The sequence below is a fragment of the Nelusetta ayraudi genome, unplaced genomic scaffold (assembly GCF_046127955.1).
Source record: "Nelusetta ayraudi isolate G7.1 ecotype Tasmania unplaced genomic scaffold, CSIRO-AGI_Nayr_v1 ptg000006l, whole genome shotgun sequence".
In the NCBI taxonomy this organism is placed as follows: domain Eukaryota; kingdom Metazoa; phylum Chordata; class Actinopteri; order Tetraodontiformes; family Monacanthidae; genus Nelusetta; species Nelusetta ayraudi.
Window position 1 is genome coordinate 4201663 of NW_027466056.1, and position 15815 is coordinate 4217477.

The 15815-nt window shown below is 47.9% G+C and overlaps 1 protein-coding gene across 2 annotated transcripts in view; it reads right to left on the reverse strand.

Annotated features, from left to right (window-relative positions):
- The window catches only part of LOC142881824 (rho GTPase-activating protein 6-like), a 45590-nt gene extending 30940 nt beyond the window's left edge, over window positions 1–14650 (reverse strand). The window contains exon 1 of one of the 2 annotated variants that reach the window (XM_076016159.1): window positions 14072–14647. In XM_076016159.1, the coding sequence (XP_075872274.1) occupies window positions 14072–14521 (450 nt within the window). In that variant the 5' untranslated portion in view covers window positions 14522–14647. Of the gene's footprint in view, window positions 1–14071 lie in introns of both variants that reach the window. The other variant, XM_076016179.1, reaches the window with a different exon arrangement.
- Window positions 14651–15815: the final 1165 nt, after the last annotated feature.

The following is a 15815-nucleotide window of genomic DNA, read 5'->3' on the forward strand; positions in this document are numbered from 1 at the left end:
TACGCAGCTTCGAACCCCATTTTGACCTTTTTCACATGCTCAAAAAACTCCCCAAATTTTGCACCCTGGTCAGACCTGCACATAAATTTAATAACTGTACAAATCTGCTCTTTAGCGCCCCCTAGACAACTTAAATTGCACTTGCGCCCTCTAGGAAGGTACTGTAAGTGCTTACTGATTGAAAATGGAGTGTGACACAGACAAGACCTTCATGACAACAAGTTAATCAACAACCTTTTCAGATCCCAACCGTTTTCATTTAACCGCCCTTTAAAGTCGCAGTACACTCAAAACCGACCAAAAATCGCTCAACATCCCCGGAAAAACTAAAAAGCCTCTAGCGGCCTCTTGGAAGGTGGAAACGACATGGGACAAAGACCCACGCCTTTCTTGGATAGAGAGCTACATTTCATACACTCGAGTTTTTTGAATTCGACAAACAGGAAGTGAGTATTACACAGACTAGATTTTCATTTTCATTTTATAGGCCTTTGAAGTCACGGTATGCTCATAATTAAATTTTTCAATGTTTCCAGCGATGCAATTATAAATCACTCATTTGTCTCATGGTGTCTCTGAATCAGACAGTCAGGCTGCAAAATGCTTATTGAGGGGTTTCCTAGTGACAATGGCAGCGACATCAAGGGAAGGTGTTAACAGGGGTCACCAGAGTTTGGCAGGCATCTGAAGGGATCTGTGGAGGTCGGGGGGGCATCGGGAGGGGGTGGAAGGTGTCCGAACGGGTCAGCAGGTGTTGGCAGGCGTCAGCAGGGGTTGCTAGGATTCTGAAGGGGTCGGTTGTCGTCGGGAGGGGTGGGCAGGTGCCGGGTGGCATCAGCAGGTGTCAGGGGTCATCGGCAGGCGTCGCCAGGTGTTGGGGGCATCGGCAGGTGTTTGAGTACAAGTGTTAGACATCATCGGGCCGTGGAGGTCACAGTGGCTCAGTCCTGCTAACGCTGCTTGCAACTTTAATTTGTTTTATTTTTTGTCCAATGTGCTCTGCAGGCAAATTAGCCCGGCATTGTTGCCCGCCCGCTCCTTTGTCTCATTGCGATTGTTGCTTTTGTTGTGATGTTTTGTTTTATTTCACTTGCAAATGAGGTGAGCACGAGGCAGGGACACAGGGATGAGTGGGAGGTTATGATACGAGGCTTTAAATAATTTGGGCTTTTTGTGTTTGTGCTTATTTTTCATGGTAATCAGCTTTGTGCAGTTGCCATGCTGCTCACTCCCCACGCAAAATAATGTTAAACATGCTTGTAAAAATATATTGGAGTGTTTTGTCCACAACTGACAGGCACTTTTACGACACTTCAAAGGAGTTGTATTAAAAATTGTAGCAAATTCATATCAATAGCGCAGCACTAATAGTGGTTTAACTTTGACATTTTTGCATCGATTGGAAAGTCCTAACGTCCGAAAAAGATCAGATCCCCCTAGCAGCATATGGCGGAGAAAACACAAAACATATTTTTCATTGAGGGAAAGTTCTTCTCTTGATGAAGAAAATAGCAACAGGTTTTAATTTTTGCTAACACTATATTAGCACCCACGCTAATCTCTTGAGCTGCAGGGAGGCTCACACCTGCTCCCTGTTTATGAGGTCCAGGGTCCCGCTGTTTCCACAGTAACGCTTGAGACGGGACCCTGGCAAGATGGCGTTCCTGACGCAGCTGCAAGTGCGCCTCCACTCTCCACGAGTTCAACTAGAGAAAAGGGTTTCCACCGGCCGAGGAGAAGCTGGGACGTGTCACAAACACTGCTGTTAAATTGATTCACTGGTTATTTGCCACTTTGATGGGAACGCGAACTCGGCTGAACCGCGGAATAGAGCCATTTGGACATTTGTGTTTGGATTCCCGGGATTTTTGCCCAACACTCATTTTTTACGCGTTTGCGTATTTCTTTCCTGCGCGCTCTCGTTGCATGACCAGCATGCAACGGGCATGATGTGCCTGTGCACACGCACGCAATAGCGCGCATGGATTTTCCGCATCTCCGCTCACCTGGCCGGCGCCAGGTTTAACTTCTAACGGGCCGAGCCGCCACGGCTGCTGTCAGTCGGTCAGGCCTATAAATATTTAGTCTGCTGTATAAACACGACGGCCTTCGAGGAATGCTGCGTTCAAGAGGTCCGACAGCAGCGCAAGCACGCGTGATGATACGCTGGGATAAGCACGAATCCGCGTTCCGCCGCTCAGACAACGTTACATTGCCGTGGAAATCATGGCCTCCGTGTTTACTACTAGAGACCTGAGGAAGAGGATTGTATCAGTGTGACGCTAACAGAACAAACGAACCGGCACCTCGTCTCTGCAGTCACTCACTGACCCGTTCTTCCGCTACCTAAGCTACGCTAAGAGGAGACCAGACCACACGTCATTGTGCTTTTCAAATATCATTTTACTACATCCAACACACGGCCGTTTCAGCACCAGCAGCTCTGGTTTCTCTCTTCTTCTTCTAATTTCTACCCTCCAAGTCTCGCTGCATGTGCTTGTGATTTGTTCTCCTCCACTTCAGGGAACTCGCAGCAACTGCGTCAGAGGCCTTTGAACGTATAAACCAGCTCGTAGGGATGATGTCTCTCTCTCTCTCTCTCTCTCCCTTTGTTCACTCTTGTGTGCTTGGCCCACTGTTTACGTCACTGAGCAGTCGCCGCGGCAACAGATGAAAATCCAGCGGCCTGGTTTTTGTCTTTTTTGTTATACATATATATATATGTGTGTGTGTGTATACATATATATATATGTATATATAATCAAACTACTGCTCTCAGACCGTTACTAGTTCAAGAAAAGCATCATGGTTTATATTTAAGCTCTTTTAAACAGCCTACTTCAAGGCTGTTCACACAGAATTTTGGACACTTGGAATTCTCTCAATCATTCTTAATTGTCACACTGCGATCACTTCCCCCTCCTCATGTGCCACCTGTGCGTCTGACCCAATTACCCATTGTCTCCACCTGTGCCGCATCACCTCATGTGTTTAAATAGTCTGTGTCGCCCTTGTCTTGTGCCAGAGTGTCTTGTCACGTCTAGTGCCCTGCCACAGCCGAAGAAAAACTCCCAGTAAGCTGGGGTTTTTTTTGGTTCGTTCTTGATAAATTTTTGTTCTTAGTCAAAGTTTTGTTAATTGTTTCGGAGATTCTGTTATTCAGCCCCTCTTAGAGAGTGATTTTTCGTGTCTACCTTATTAGCCCTTTTGCATTCCTCCCAGTGAGCGCTTTTGGTTTCGATCTGTTTTAGTCTAGGTTTATCCTTAAGTTATATGTAGCTTGCCCCCGTTTTCCTCCTTTGGAGTGATTTATAGTTTATCCCTTGTTTTCATAGATTAGTTACTCTAGGAGTTTCACAGCCTGGTTATTTTATCACTTGACCTAGAGGTGTATCGCGTGTTGGGTTCAATAAATATCTTTGCCTCTCCCTACCCTCTGCGTCTGAGTCCTGCCCTGAGTCCCAGCCTGATATTAATAAGTCACTGGAAATGTCTTTGTATGTTTTTGTTTTTTTACAAAATGTACGCAGAGTATTCAAGATTATTATTTCAGAAAACTAGTTGTATTGGAGCTCAATGCAGAAATGAGTCTAGAGACCCCACACTTTTGAACGGTCATGGATATAAATATACATCTATTTGGTACTAGGCGTTGCACGGTGTTACACTGCATTACGTGACAGAGAGAATCTGGTGCCCAGTGTTGCCACATGCACACAGACACACACGCACACACACAGTGCTGCGGTGAGTAATTTCAGAGCCTATTAAATCTCCATTAACACGCAGCCTCCCCACTAACCACAACTAATGCGGCCCAGGTGTGCGTGTGTGTGTGTCTGCGTGTGTGCATGTGTGTTTTCCTGATTTTAAAGCCCATCCCTCATCTCCCGACTCTCTCCTCTGCTGTCTCGCACAAATACCTTTGCGAAGGGACAGAAAGGGGGCTGTCTCAGAGGGCGGAGCCAACACCTGGCTGGAGGTGTGGCCACCGCTGACCCTGCAGAAGCATCAGCACTGGGAAAAAAAAAAGTTGTCCAAGTCCTGAATGCTTATTTTCGGGCCTCTGTCTCCCCTGGAAGCTCTCAAAGACTCAAAATAAAGCAAAGACATTCCTCTGCGCTGTTCTTAAGCCATGTTGACCTCCTGAACTGTTTATTCACAATAAAAACAAAAAAACAAAACATGCACCAAGGGTGGTGCTGCAGGAAACGTAAGGCCAACGCGTAACTTCCTGCACGGGCGGAACTTCTTTCCAGGAAAGACCTACTTGGGCTCCAGGTGCTTGGAGAGGTGTGTGTGTGTGTGTGTGTGTGTGTGTGTGTGTGTGTGTGTGTGTGTGTGTGTGTGTGTGTGTGTGTGTGTGTGTGTGTGTGTGTGTGTGTGTGTGTGTGGCAGAAGAAAAGCCCAAAATGGATTTATTTATGCGCGGGAGCAGCAGAAGCAGCTTCCTGGTTTTGGCTTGTTTAAGGAATCTGATCCTTCCTGAAGCATAAACCACCCCCCTCACCCCTCATTGGAATGACAGGGAGGACAAGTCCGAATCTAATATCACCAACAACACTTACGCACACACACTTTAATGTTCTGGGAAGGTGCTCTGCAGGAGAGGAACATGATCTCTGCTTGGAAGTGACGCTGTTGCCCTGCTGGAACGACCCAAACACACATTGTTATGTTTGCATCAAGGCGTGTTGTGTGTGTGTGTGTGTGTGTGTGTGTGTGTGTGTGTGTGTGTGTGTGTGTGTGTGTGTGTGTGTGTGTGTGTGTGTGTGTGTGTGTGTGTGTGTGTGTGTGCTGGTGACAGCACAAACAGCTCCACTGGAGACCTTTTATGAAAATACTTTGGAAACACCTAATGATAACATTGGCGGCGCTCGCCAGAAGTTTTTAGAGGTTTAAACACAGAGGGGAGGGGCCGGGGGGCGGGGCTGAGGGCGGGGATACTGTGGGGAAAATCCACACTGCTCGCTGCAAAAAAATATCAAAAGTCATACGTATTGGCCCTTTAACAGCCCTCCACAGGAGCAACTTGTTTGGTGTCCTGTGCACTCAGAAACCATTTCAAGCTGGCTCACGCCCCCTGCAGGCCATTTTGACATCCCAGATTTGTTTTTACCGCAGGGAACACATTTGCATATGCTGGCCTCTGCTGCCTAAGGGGTCAGTCCCTTTGAGGTGTGACTGAATTCGTTTAACTCGACTCTAATTTCATTTATAGCGAATTCCATAGTAAAAACAGTTTGAGAAAGCAAATTTAAAAGTCAACCATCCAGTCCAAAACAAAGTCATTAAGGTTTAAAAACAGCGAAAGGTCAAAGCGCCCTAAAGAAATGCCAAAGAACCCTGAAGGCCCGTTTCCCTGTGTGTGTAATCTCAAAAACGGCCACCAGATGGTGGTGAAATCCCTCTGAGCTGATCCCTGGCATTCTCTCTCTCTCTCTCTCTCTCTCTCTCTCTCTCTCTCTCTCTCTCTCTCTCTCTCTCTCTCTCTCAGCCAGATGATTCCACGGCTTTGGTGGCTAACAAATGGTCTGCACTCTCCTGAACCCACACACACACACACACAGCGCTCCTCCGCTAGCAGCGGCGCGCAAAAGCTTTTTCTAAAAATAGCCACGACTGCTCTCCACGAACGCTCGCCGTCTTACTTCTCTGCTTTGCTTCTGCACAACACCACTGGCAAGCCATTTTTTTGGGGGGGTGGGGGGAGAGTTTTATTTTGGCTTTCAAGAGACCCTGCGACTTGACAGGCAGGTCCACACACACAAAAAATAATAATAAAGGAAGAAGAGGAGGAAAAAGAGGCCCTGCCGGGGATCTGGAGTCTTTTTTGAGGCTCGCTGATGCCAAACAGATGTCAAAGAATCAAGGTGGAACCATTAGACAGCGCAGTGTGTCACTGTAGCGCGCAATCCCCTCCCCAGCCGCCGGGGGGTGATGTCATTACTAACCACCTACATTCTGCTGACCCGCCCGACCCTTTCCCCCCAGCACCCCTTGCAACCAACAACAGGAGTTGTTTTCAGAGGGAGTTCCCGCCAGAGAGGGAGGACGGACGGCATCGTTGGTTCGGAAAACACGCAAGCATTCCGGCGTTGAGCCAGTCTGCTCTTTGTCACCCGCCACTGCAGGAACTCTGTATGTCAGAGGAAGACGTCGAGGGCTGAGGCCAGTATTCGCGGGAATGCTGTCGGGTGGTGTTTTGTTTTTTGATTGTTTTTTTTTTTTTTTAAAAAAAGCAGCTTTCTCCCTGGGAAAATATTGTGCTTTATGGTTTGTACAGTCATAGCGCTGAAGGTTGGGGCGGCCCGGCAGGAAATGCTTTCATAAAAAAATAAAATAAAAAAATAAATAACCATACATGACTTTCTTTAGCCGGCGAACTTTAACGTTAGTCTACCGAGGAGGCGTTAGCTGCAATTTGTCAACGTCACGCACTTCTTCAAAGGCTGCGGATGAATATTTGCACATTCGCTACGACTCAGAAGGTCCAAACGAGCAACTGCTACAAAGCTAACAAGCTAAATGGGAGACTGCGGCTCAGGAGGTAGAGCAGGTTGTCCAATGACCGAAAGGTTGGTGGTTCAAATCCCACTGCAGTCCGTCATTATGTCCTTGGGCAAGACACTTAACACTAAATTGTTCCCAATGGGGCTCGGCAGCGCCTTGCATGGCAGCAGCCATTGGTGTATGAATGTGTGAATGAGAGGCCTTTGTAAAGCACTTTGGGGGACCGTGAAGGTGCTGGAAAAGCGCTATCAGCGCAGTCCATATTTGATCAACGGGGGCGTGGGGCTTGGGTAGAGGGGCTTAGCCGCCGTCACCCGGGGTCTCAACAGGTCTGAGGTTTTGGAATTATCTCCCACTGAGAGGAGCGACATGGCCTGCTGTCTTATTATTTTTTTTTTTAATCTGCATGTTGTTGATAAATCAGGGGCTGGGAACGCATGTGTAAATGCAAAAAGTGGGCGTAAAACTTCACAGGTATTAATTTGTGTGAGCTTAGCTGCCGGGGTTGACCTAAATCCCAAATGTGCATGATTAATCCTCACTGAACGCAACGCAACGCAACGCAAAGCTGTTTCCTCCACTGATAAGCATCCACGAAGGTAAAGTGCGACGCCAGGGGGTCCAAATGTGTTACCCAACAGTAGGAGACAAATGAATCTTATCTACATGTTGCAGAGCGAGATTTATCTCAGAGTTCTGGCCCGAATCAAAAGTAAAGTTATTTGTGTTTGTTCTCTCTAAGCTTATATTTTATTCATTCATTTATTGATTTTTAGGGCTTTTTTTTTTCTTTTTCTTTTTTTTTAGCAGCGCAGAATATGAACAAACCCACAAGTTCCCTTTGGATATCTCATCATCTTTTTTTAGAGGGAAGCCAACAGATTAGCACGGTAGAAAGACCAGGATACATGGAGACGAAAAATGCTAAACTGAGAGTGAGGGGATCGGCTTTTTCCCCTTGTTCCCTCTGGCCAATGACAAACAATATTGCAAGTGGACATCAGCGGGCTCACACATACACACATGAACACACACACACGTGCACGTAAACTCGCACACACCGTCACACACACGCAGTGATGCGAGTAACCCAACACCACTGCTCCCTTGCTGGTGGCGAGGCTTAATCTGCACCAGACAGAGAGATTCTGGCAGCGGAAATTAATGTTTACTTTTCCGCTGTCTCCATTTCAAAAACTGCTCCCCCTCCATTTTTTTTTTGCCTCTTTGTTGTACAATGAGGATGGTCGGGGGTGGACAAAAAAAAAGAACCTCCCAAAGTACAACGCAAGATTACTGGTAGCCAAATGATCACGCCGTCATGTGGTTCGTCCATCGAAAAACTGTGTCATGGCTCCGTTCCCCGAGTTAAAAGTGCACCTCCCCCTCCTACCCTACCGCCTCTCTCCACACCGCTGCCCCCCTACCTCCCTCTTCCTCCTGGCCCAGCATATCATCTAGTTGTGAATGGGTACGTTCACATGACACTCGAGAAAACCAAATTATGGCCTGGGTCCGATTATGATCAACTGAACAACTGAGCAACTGAAGTGCATGTAAACACGTTAATCCGACTAAGGCCGGAGTTGGAGAACTTTGATTGGAATCAGAGAACTCTGATTGAGGCGCCCGGATAATACGATTAGAATTCAAATTTCTCTGTCATGTACACGCCTTAGTCGACTCAGACAATGCGGGTGCACATGCACCACACCCCCGCGTACTGACTGTGACATCCAGTCCCATTGAAAGCAGTTTTTTTTTTTTTTGTCTTGTAAACCAATGCCTGCAGTCTATTAGCAGTCCATCTTTCACTGGTTGGTTGTGTTCTCTGGGCCTTGAAACACTTACAACTCCCTTTCTGAGCACCTGTGAGAGTCTGCAGACAAACTGCAAACAATGGAGTGATGGATTACGCAACTGCCAAGCATTTTTTTATCCAGGCGCAACCGAAAGGATTTGTTGTGGACCGCTGTGGAGCTCTTACAGGATGCGTCCACGGGCACGAGCAGCCAGAAAATAGTTTTCTCTGTTCCAACACACCATCAATTCGTCCCATTGGCTTGATAACAAGACGTTGTTCCGGAATCTCAACCAAACTTTTGGTGGCTTTGCAGCTCTGAGACTCTGGGCAGCTCCGACCGATCAGACTCTGACACCCAGGTCAGTCAGGTCAGCCTACAATCCATCACACTCTCGGTGTTTTGACACGACTCTCTTGTCGGTGACACGCTGCGCTTCACTTTCTGATCGTGGTCCAGGAGGCTTTGCACTCACTCCAACCACCTTCCCAGTTTGTTTGCCTTCACCGTGATGTAGTTGCTGTTGCAGAAGATGAATTCCAGAGATGTCAAGCCAATCAGTGATTCGCTTCGGCCAACTCGAGGGAACGGAGGGAGGGAGGAAATCGAGGAGGAGAGGCCAAAAAAGAAAACAGAAAAAAAAACCCAGATAGCTGTAAGGTTCACGAGTTCAAGGCTCTCTGCCGCCAAGGAAAATAGAAGCGAACCGACGCTCGCATCTCCACGTTTTATTTACACAAATGCCAGCAGTTAGAAATGAAATAATTCCTCCTGCCTCCCTGCTTTGCCTAATCAAATTTATTGTTATTTCCAGTCAAACAACCTGTTCCCTAGTGGAATATTTACAAAATCTTTACACAACAATGACAATACAAATCCCCCGTGACACTTTAAAAACGTTCAGAGGGGACACGCCGTGGAGTTCCTTTTTTTATTGGTTAACAATTAATCTATCTATCTATCAATTAACTATCTTGTCATCAAATTGAACATCTGTCAGTGCTAATCAACATTAAACATTAACAGCATCCGTCCCGACCGAGCTGTAAGGTTAACTGGCCGGGATGAGCTAGTTAGCCAGCCTCTCATCCATTTGTAGTGTGCACTTCCTCATGCATAGCGACGCAGAGAGAATTAATCAAAACGCAAAAAAGACATTTCAGACCATGTGTCGTTGTTGTTGCTGCTCCTCCTGGCAAAGTGCCCTGACCTGTGTCAACGCCACAGAACTACACAACTTCTGGAATAAACAACGGCGCACACAGCGTACATTTTGGCCTCATCGCACAGCAGTCCGTGCCAAAAAGAAGAAATGAGAGATTCTGGAGCCAGGAGTTGAAAAGCGTGAGTGTTGATAAATGAAACGTCTCGCGCTCGGCTTAGAAAAATGTTTTCACAGCATGAGTCAGCTAGCAACACAGGCAGGAGAAGAAAAAAAAATACTTTGCATTCCGTGTGGAAGAATACATCAAAATATATCAAATGAGTGTTGTGAAAGAAACCGTACCCCATATGCCAACAAACTGTCCTGGGAAGATTTAGAGCTCCCGGTGATGGCTGTGTGTAATTGTTACCGCTGGAGACCGTCGTGAGTGTTCCCTTTAAAGGAAACATCTCCGAGGCCTCGTCGACGGCCCTCCTCAAAACATCAGATGTTGTCCTTGCCGTGTTGACTTTTCACCCCCCGTGTGGCGAGAAGATCTGTTATGGCTCGTTAAAAGTCCTGGAACCCGTGTAAAGCGCTCCGCATGCTGAAATTTACCGAGTAGATCGAGTGGTCAAAAATATGAAAACTGCCGAGGAAGATGGTAGCTAGCAATAGCGATGGCGCAATCTGAAAACAGGTTTAGTCTGTCCTCGAAGAAGAAGACAACCAGGGAAGTGAAGTGGACGTGTCGTTAGCAATTCCAGCAAAAACAATGTGATAACAGCAAACCAGGTGTTAGCTTAAAAGTCATGTGGCAGCATGTCACCGGTTTAAAGTTTGACAGCTAAACTAATTCAGTGGCGAGCGGAAATACAAGAGCAAGTGGCCAGTAAACGACGCTAGCTCATATGTAAATGGGTGTGTCTGAGAAAAAATGAAATCCACCTCTCAGTTCTATCGCTTGCGTGCTAACACGATTATCTTCACTAATCAGCAAATTCCACGCAGGGATTGTTGTCAGTTTTGCAGGCTTTTAGCAATAAGTAAGTATTAAACCGAGAAGTGCAAGTTGATTAGACGGGATTTCTTCAAATCAGCCTGTAATCTCCTTGGGAGTCACAGTGGACCAGCAAGCGGTGAAGGACTGGTGGCTGAGCAGCAGGGCTAGCATGGGGCTAGCACGAGCGTGGCGTAGTAAAACAAACCCGGGGGGATCTTGGTAAGCAAACAGCAGAGCTGCTCAAAGTATTGCAGTGGAAAAACTCAAGGCTCTCTGATGTCGGCACGTCTCGGGAATGATAAATAAACCTGACTGCGCACAGGATCGTTTGGAATGCTAACACCTAGTAGCATAAGCATAATACAGTTAAATTTGAGGATATTTTTTTGCCCTTATTTGGGGCATCCATTGGGGACGTTAAAACGAACTTCATCAATTGCTGCTTGATTACCAAGTCAAAAAAAAAAAAAGAAATCTTGGGGGGTTTTTTTGCACTCATTTGTCCAGCTAATAAGCAGTGTCTCTTTCACATTTGCAATATCAGTGCATTTCCTTCAAACGTGATACACACTCCAGTGAACTTATGTAATGTTGCAGTTTTACAGTGCTCAGGAAGAAGCTCAGCCTCCCGACGCCGAATCCCTTTCAGATCTGCCGCCATCTATCATTCTGGGTGATGTGGGGGGCAGACTCCCCCTTTTTTTGAAACGTTAGCGTGAGTGCTTCTAAAAATAGCCCGCGCAATGTCAACACTCTGGCGCCCCCATAAACAACTCTGGACTGCGCTGTTTCCCTTTTTCCCAGAGGCGCCACACGTGCGCCTTTTTCCAATGAAAAATTCCCCTTTGCCAGCCTTCTCGTAAAATAAAAGAAAATCTCAGTTTCACGCAACGTTGCAGGAACGCGTGTCGATGCGACCAACCGAGTCCAGAGTCTGTCAGGCGACCGTGGCCAGTAAAAACGTCAGACGCAGCTTTCCTTTGTAAACTGTTGCATCGCCACGTGCTTCTCCTTTCTTTTTTTTTCTCTTTCTGTCTTTGCATCCTCCATAAAAAGGCAAAGCAGGGGAGCTAATCTGCAAGTGGCCACGCCTGCAAGTGACTTAATACACCTCTGAGATGCGTCATTAAATAGATGAAATGAACTTAGCAAAACTCAATTGTGCATAAACACTGGCTTGATTGTTTTTAACATTGTGGTCAGCCAGTGTGATTATGTCATTAAAGGGGCTTGAGGGGTTTTTATTGGAGGGGGGGGGGGGGGGTTGGGGGGCTGGCTGCTTTCTCAGTGCGTCTGGCTGGACTCTGTTCATTTAAATTTCCCCAGCGGCCTCATTTTCTCGCACCAGGCTGGCGAAACATACATAACATACAAATTTAAACCCAGCATCCAGCTCGTAAAACAAAAGGGGCTGAGAAAAAAGGGGGACAAGGGTACAGTCCAGGCTGATTGGCCGCCTCAAGAAATCGCACACAAACGGTGTGCCTCTCGCATGATTGGACAAGAGATCTGACTTTTTGCGCTCCCTGTGGCGTTCGATGGCAACTTAAACCATCTATGAATTTGCAGCTCAGTCTTTTTGTGTGGACTTCACTCCCCCCAAAGAAAGAGTAAGGGTGCGATGAGATTAAGGGCGTATTCACACCTGCCCTGTTTGGTTCGGACTAAATCAAAAAAGTTCCTGATGCGGACCTTTTGGGTTGGTGTGAATACAAACCAGCGAACTCTGGTGCGGAGCAAAGAGCCGGTCCGAGACCTCGCCGGAGAGGGAGAGGCGGTCTCGGTTCGCTTCCTAACGACCCATGGTGCGGTTCGGTTGATGTGTGAGATCGACCGCACCGTGGCTCGAACCAGTTCTGAAATCACACACCTTTTTACACGTCACAGGCTTCCGTAGCCACAACCATTATGGGAAATAATGTTTTGGTTAGCATAGTAGAAAGTTTAGTAGCACGTTGTCGGACCGTCAGGCTAACACGAGTCGTGGTTCAACGTGGAGCAATGAGGAGACGGTTCTTGCGTCTTTAATGTCGCAAAATGGTAAACCTCTCCTCATAAAATCCACGTTGCATCAAAAGCCTCTGATGCTCCAAATTTCCTGCAAATGCTCCTAACTGTCCGGGAAATAAAAATCACTCTGAGCACGAGTGCAGCACGCAGGAGATCCATGATTGTTTACTTTGCGTATTTTACCGTGTTACCCCGCCCCGGACCATTTTGTCCAATGACTGATCGATCTTTGCAGACATGTGGGTTTGTTGTCAAATCCTGGGACTCTTGTGAAAATTGCAATGTGAAAAGGAACTGCACCAAACCAAAAAAGATGCATTGTATTTTGGTCCGGACCAAAAACAAAGCGAACTAAAGGACTTTCCTGGTGTGAATACGCCCTAAATCATGGCAATATTTCTCGTCCAAGTGAAAAGCTGTCTTGTGGAGCAGCATCACGAGGCTTGGTGAACACAGCCTTTTGTTTTTCTTCATGGAATCAAAACCTTTTTTCAATTTTCAACTTTATTCTCAGCTGCTTGTTCTCAATTTGGTTTGTGTAATGCAGTGCATGTGTGGCAAGGCGCAGAGGGCCCAGACGGGCTTCGAACCCCAGACTCCTGAGTAATAGCCATGTGAGCTTAACCATTCGGCCAAGTAGCGAGGGCGCATCATCAATTGGAGGCATAGTGACAGGACCGCCACTGTCACACATGTAAGTTATGAATGCAAGTTATAAAACATTTTTGTTTTCTTAAAAGTAACGTGAAAATCTTTTCTCTCTCTCTCTCTCTCTCTCTCTCTCTTTGTCAATGTGTATATATATATATATATATATATATATTGAGAGACTATATATATATATATATATATTTTGTTTTGTTCTGAGGTGCAGTAATGCTGTTAATGGCGCTGACAAGCCTGGTGCCGATCCCCCAGTGGCTCCTGAAAACAGAAAATCTTGCTAGGAGGGGGACAGAGGGGAGAAGAGCGAGCGAGGATGCGGATGCGAGCACCCGAGGGAGCCGTTTGGTTGGCCGGTCGGCCGCATGACCCCTCGGGGTCGCTGGAAGTTGTGAGAAAACTCGTAAACGCCGAGCTTGTCCTCAGAAGCAGGTGGAACGGCGCCAGGCGGCGGCGCCCCCTGCTGGGAGCCAGTTGCCCCGATGAAGTTTTCCGTTGCTCGCCGGCGTGCCTCGTTTTTTGGATGGCGGCCAGCTTGAAAGGAGTTATTCCGACCCGAGAGGGTTTGAAAGGAGTCCAGGTGGGAGAGCAACTCCCCCTCCCCAACGCTAATTACCCACAATGCTCTCAGGCAGCCCGTTGCGGCATGCCTGTTTGATTCTGGACGGCTTCCAGGTGAAGGTCAGTGGTGGGTCAACAGCAACACTCCCAGATGATTGTAAATCACCTTGCCATTGGGGGGCTGAGAGGAGGCCTCCCCCCCAAAAAAAAAACAACACAAAAACAAACCACATCATCAAATCTTATGGAGGGGAAGTTTTGAGGACCCGTGCCCAGAAGTTTGAGGAACAAATAAAAGTTGCATGGAAGTTGAGAGTGATTCGGATTTTTCTTCTTTTTTTTTTTTCTTTTCTTAAAGTGAAAACAAAAACCCACCTCTGATTTCCACTCCGCGTACGGCGGGGAGCTGCACGGCTGTAGCTTCCTCTGCAGCCACCTCCGCGGCGAGAAGAGCGCGCCGGTGCTTCCGGAGGCGCCCCTGGGCGGGAAGGCCAGGTCCCCGGCGGTATTCCGTTTGTGAGCGAACTTGGCCGCGTCGTAGTCGAAGCTGAAGTGCGAGCACGGCGACACGTCCAGGGGGATGGACGGGGACGAGAGCGACGGCGCCATGGGCTCCGAAAGGGCCGGGAACCTGGAGCGTAACGCAGCTCTCGCGGCCGTACGCTCCGGGGACGCACCTGCATCTGAGGCGCCGTCCGCTCCACAATGCCTTATGATGGCGGGGTCCAGGCTGCGGGTCTGGCGCAGCCTCCGCTTGGCGATGGCTTTGGACGCGGGGGAGGAGCAGGAGAAAACGCTGCTGAGGAGACCCTGAGCCGCGGACATGTCGCCGGGGTCTCGCCTCAGCTCACCTCAGCGCCGAGCCAAGTCCAGCACCGAGACCTTCTGCCCATCTACCGAGTGGGGGGGACCCGCGAGTGGAGGCTGGCCGGTAGGCGTCCTGTGAACGTGTCGCATTTGGCGGCGCAAAAAACAAACAAACAAGCAAAGGAATAAACAAAAAAGAACGTGGAACTAACGGGGTCTCGCCTGCGTTCCGCTCCGGCGTTCCTCGGCGCGTCCGTCATTCCAGCGCTGCGGCGAGAGTAAGTGAAGGGTGAGGAGGGGGCGGGAGATGGGAGGGGAGCGGAGGAGGGAGGAGAGAGCCTGCAGCTCACCAGACCAAACCCCACTGAGGAATACATCATTTCAAGGAAGAAAAAACAACTTGTGTGTGTTTGCCACTAAGCTGCACCAGAGAACATTGTTTAAGCAGGAGGTCGTAAACGGGGGGCTAAAGACCGAGAGTGTTTTCTTTTTCAAATTGAATCAATCACGCAAAGTTGCTCCACTCGGGTGAGTTGCACTGGGGAACCCGAGTCGCTCCCTCTAATAACAACCTTGTTTTCATTGGAGTAATGAGGCAGCAAGGCAGACACAATGATCAGACAGGCAGAATGCAGACACCCACCATTTCAACCCCTGAGGATGAATATAGCCATATTAATCCTGGTCTCCCATTAATCCACAGCACTGTCTGGGAATAATAGGGCGCGGGGCCTATTAATAGCCCAGCAATGAGCACAGCCAGTGGATTAATAGTCTTTCCCTTGACGCACCTGTGGCAGCGGCCCATTGTCAATTTTCTCTACCACTGCTTTTCTTTGCAGCGATGCTCATCTGGCAGGTCGGGTTTAAAGGTGTTTGTTGTGCCTCAGTTGCGGGGAAGAGAAGGGACGGCGGGGAGGAGTGTGCCGCTTCGGCTGATAAAGGAGCTCGCATGACAGCGACGCTGATAATGTTGCACATACATTTGGCCTGCGGTGGGAGGAGACTGTCGAGAGACCAAAACAAAAGGTTACATGCAAGAGGAGATGTGGTCCAGGAGGCCGCAGGTAGCGCACAATGCAAGAAAGCTGAGTCTGATTTTGAAGCCAATAGTGGGTGGTGGTGTGATTTTTAAATGTTTTCATTGCCCAACAATAAAAATAAAAATAACAGAACAGCTGCAAGTAGCTCCGTGAGGGAGAAAACTGATTCATGTTCTTGAAGTCAAAGGTTCAAATCCTGTATTTAAGGAAACAGTTGTCAAACTTGCATCAACCAAAAAGAATGTGAAGTTTGACAAGACTGGGCAAAA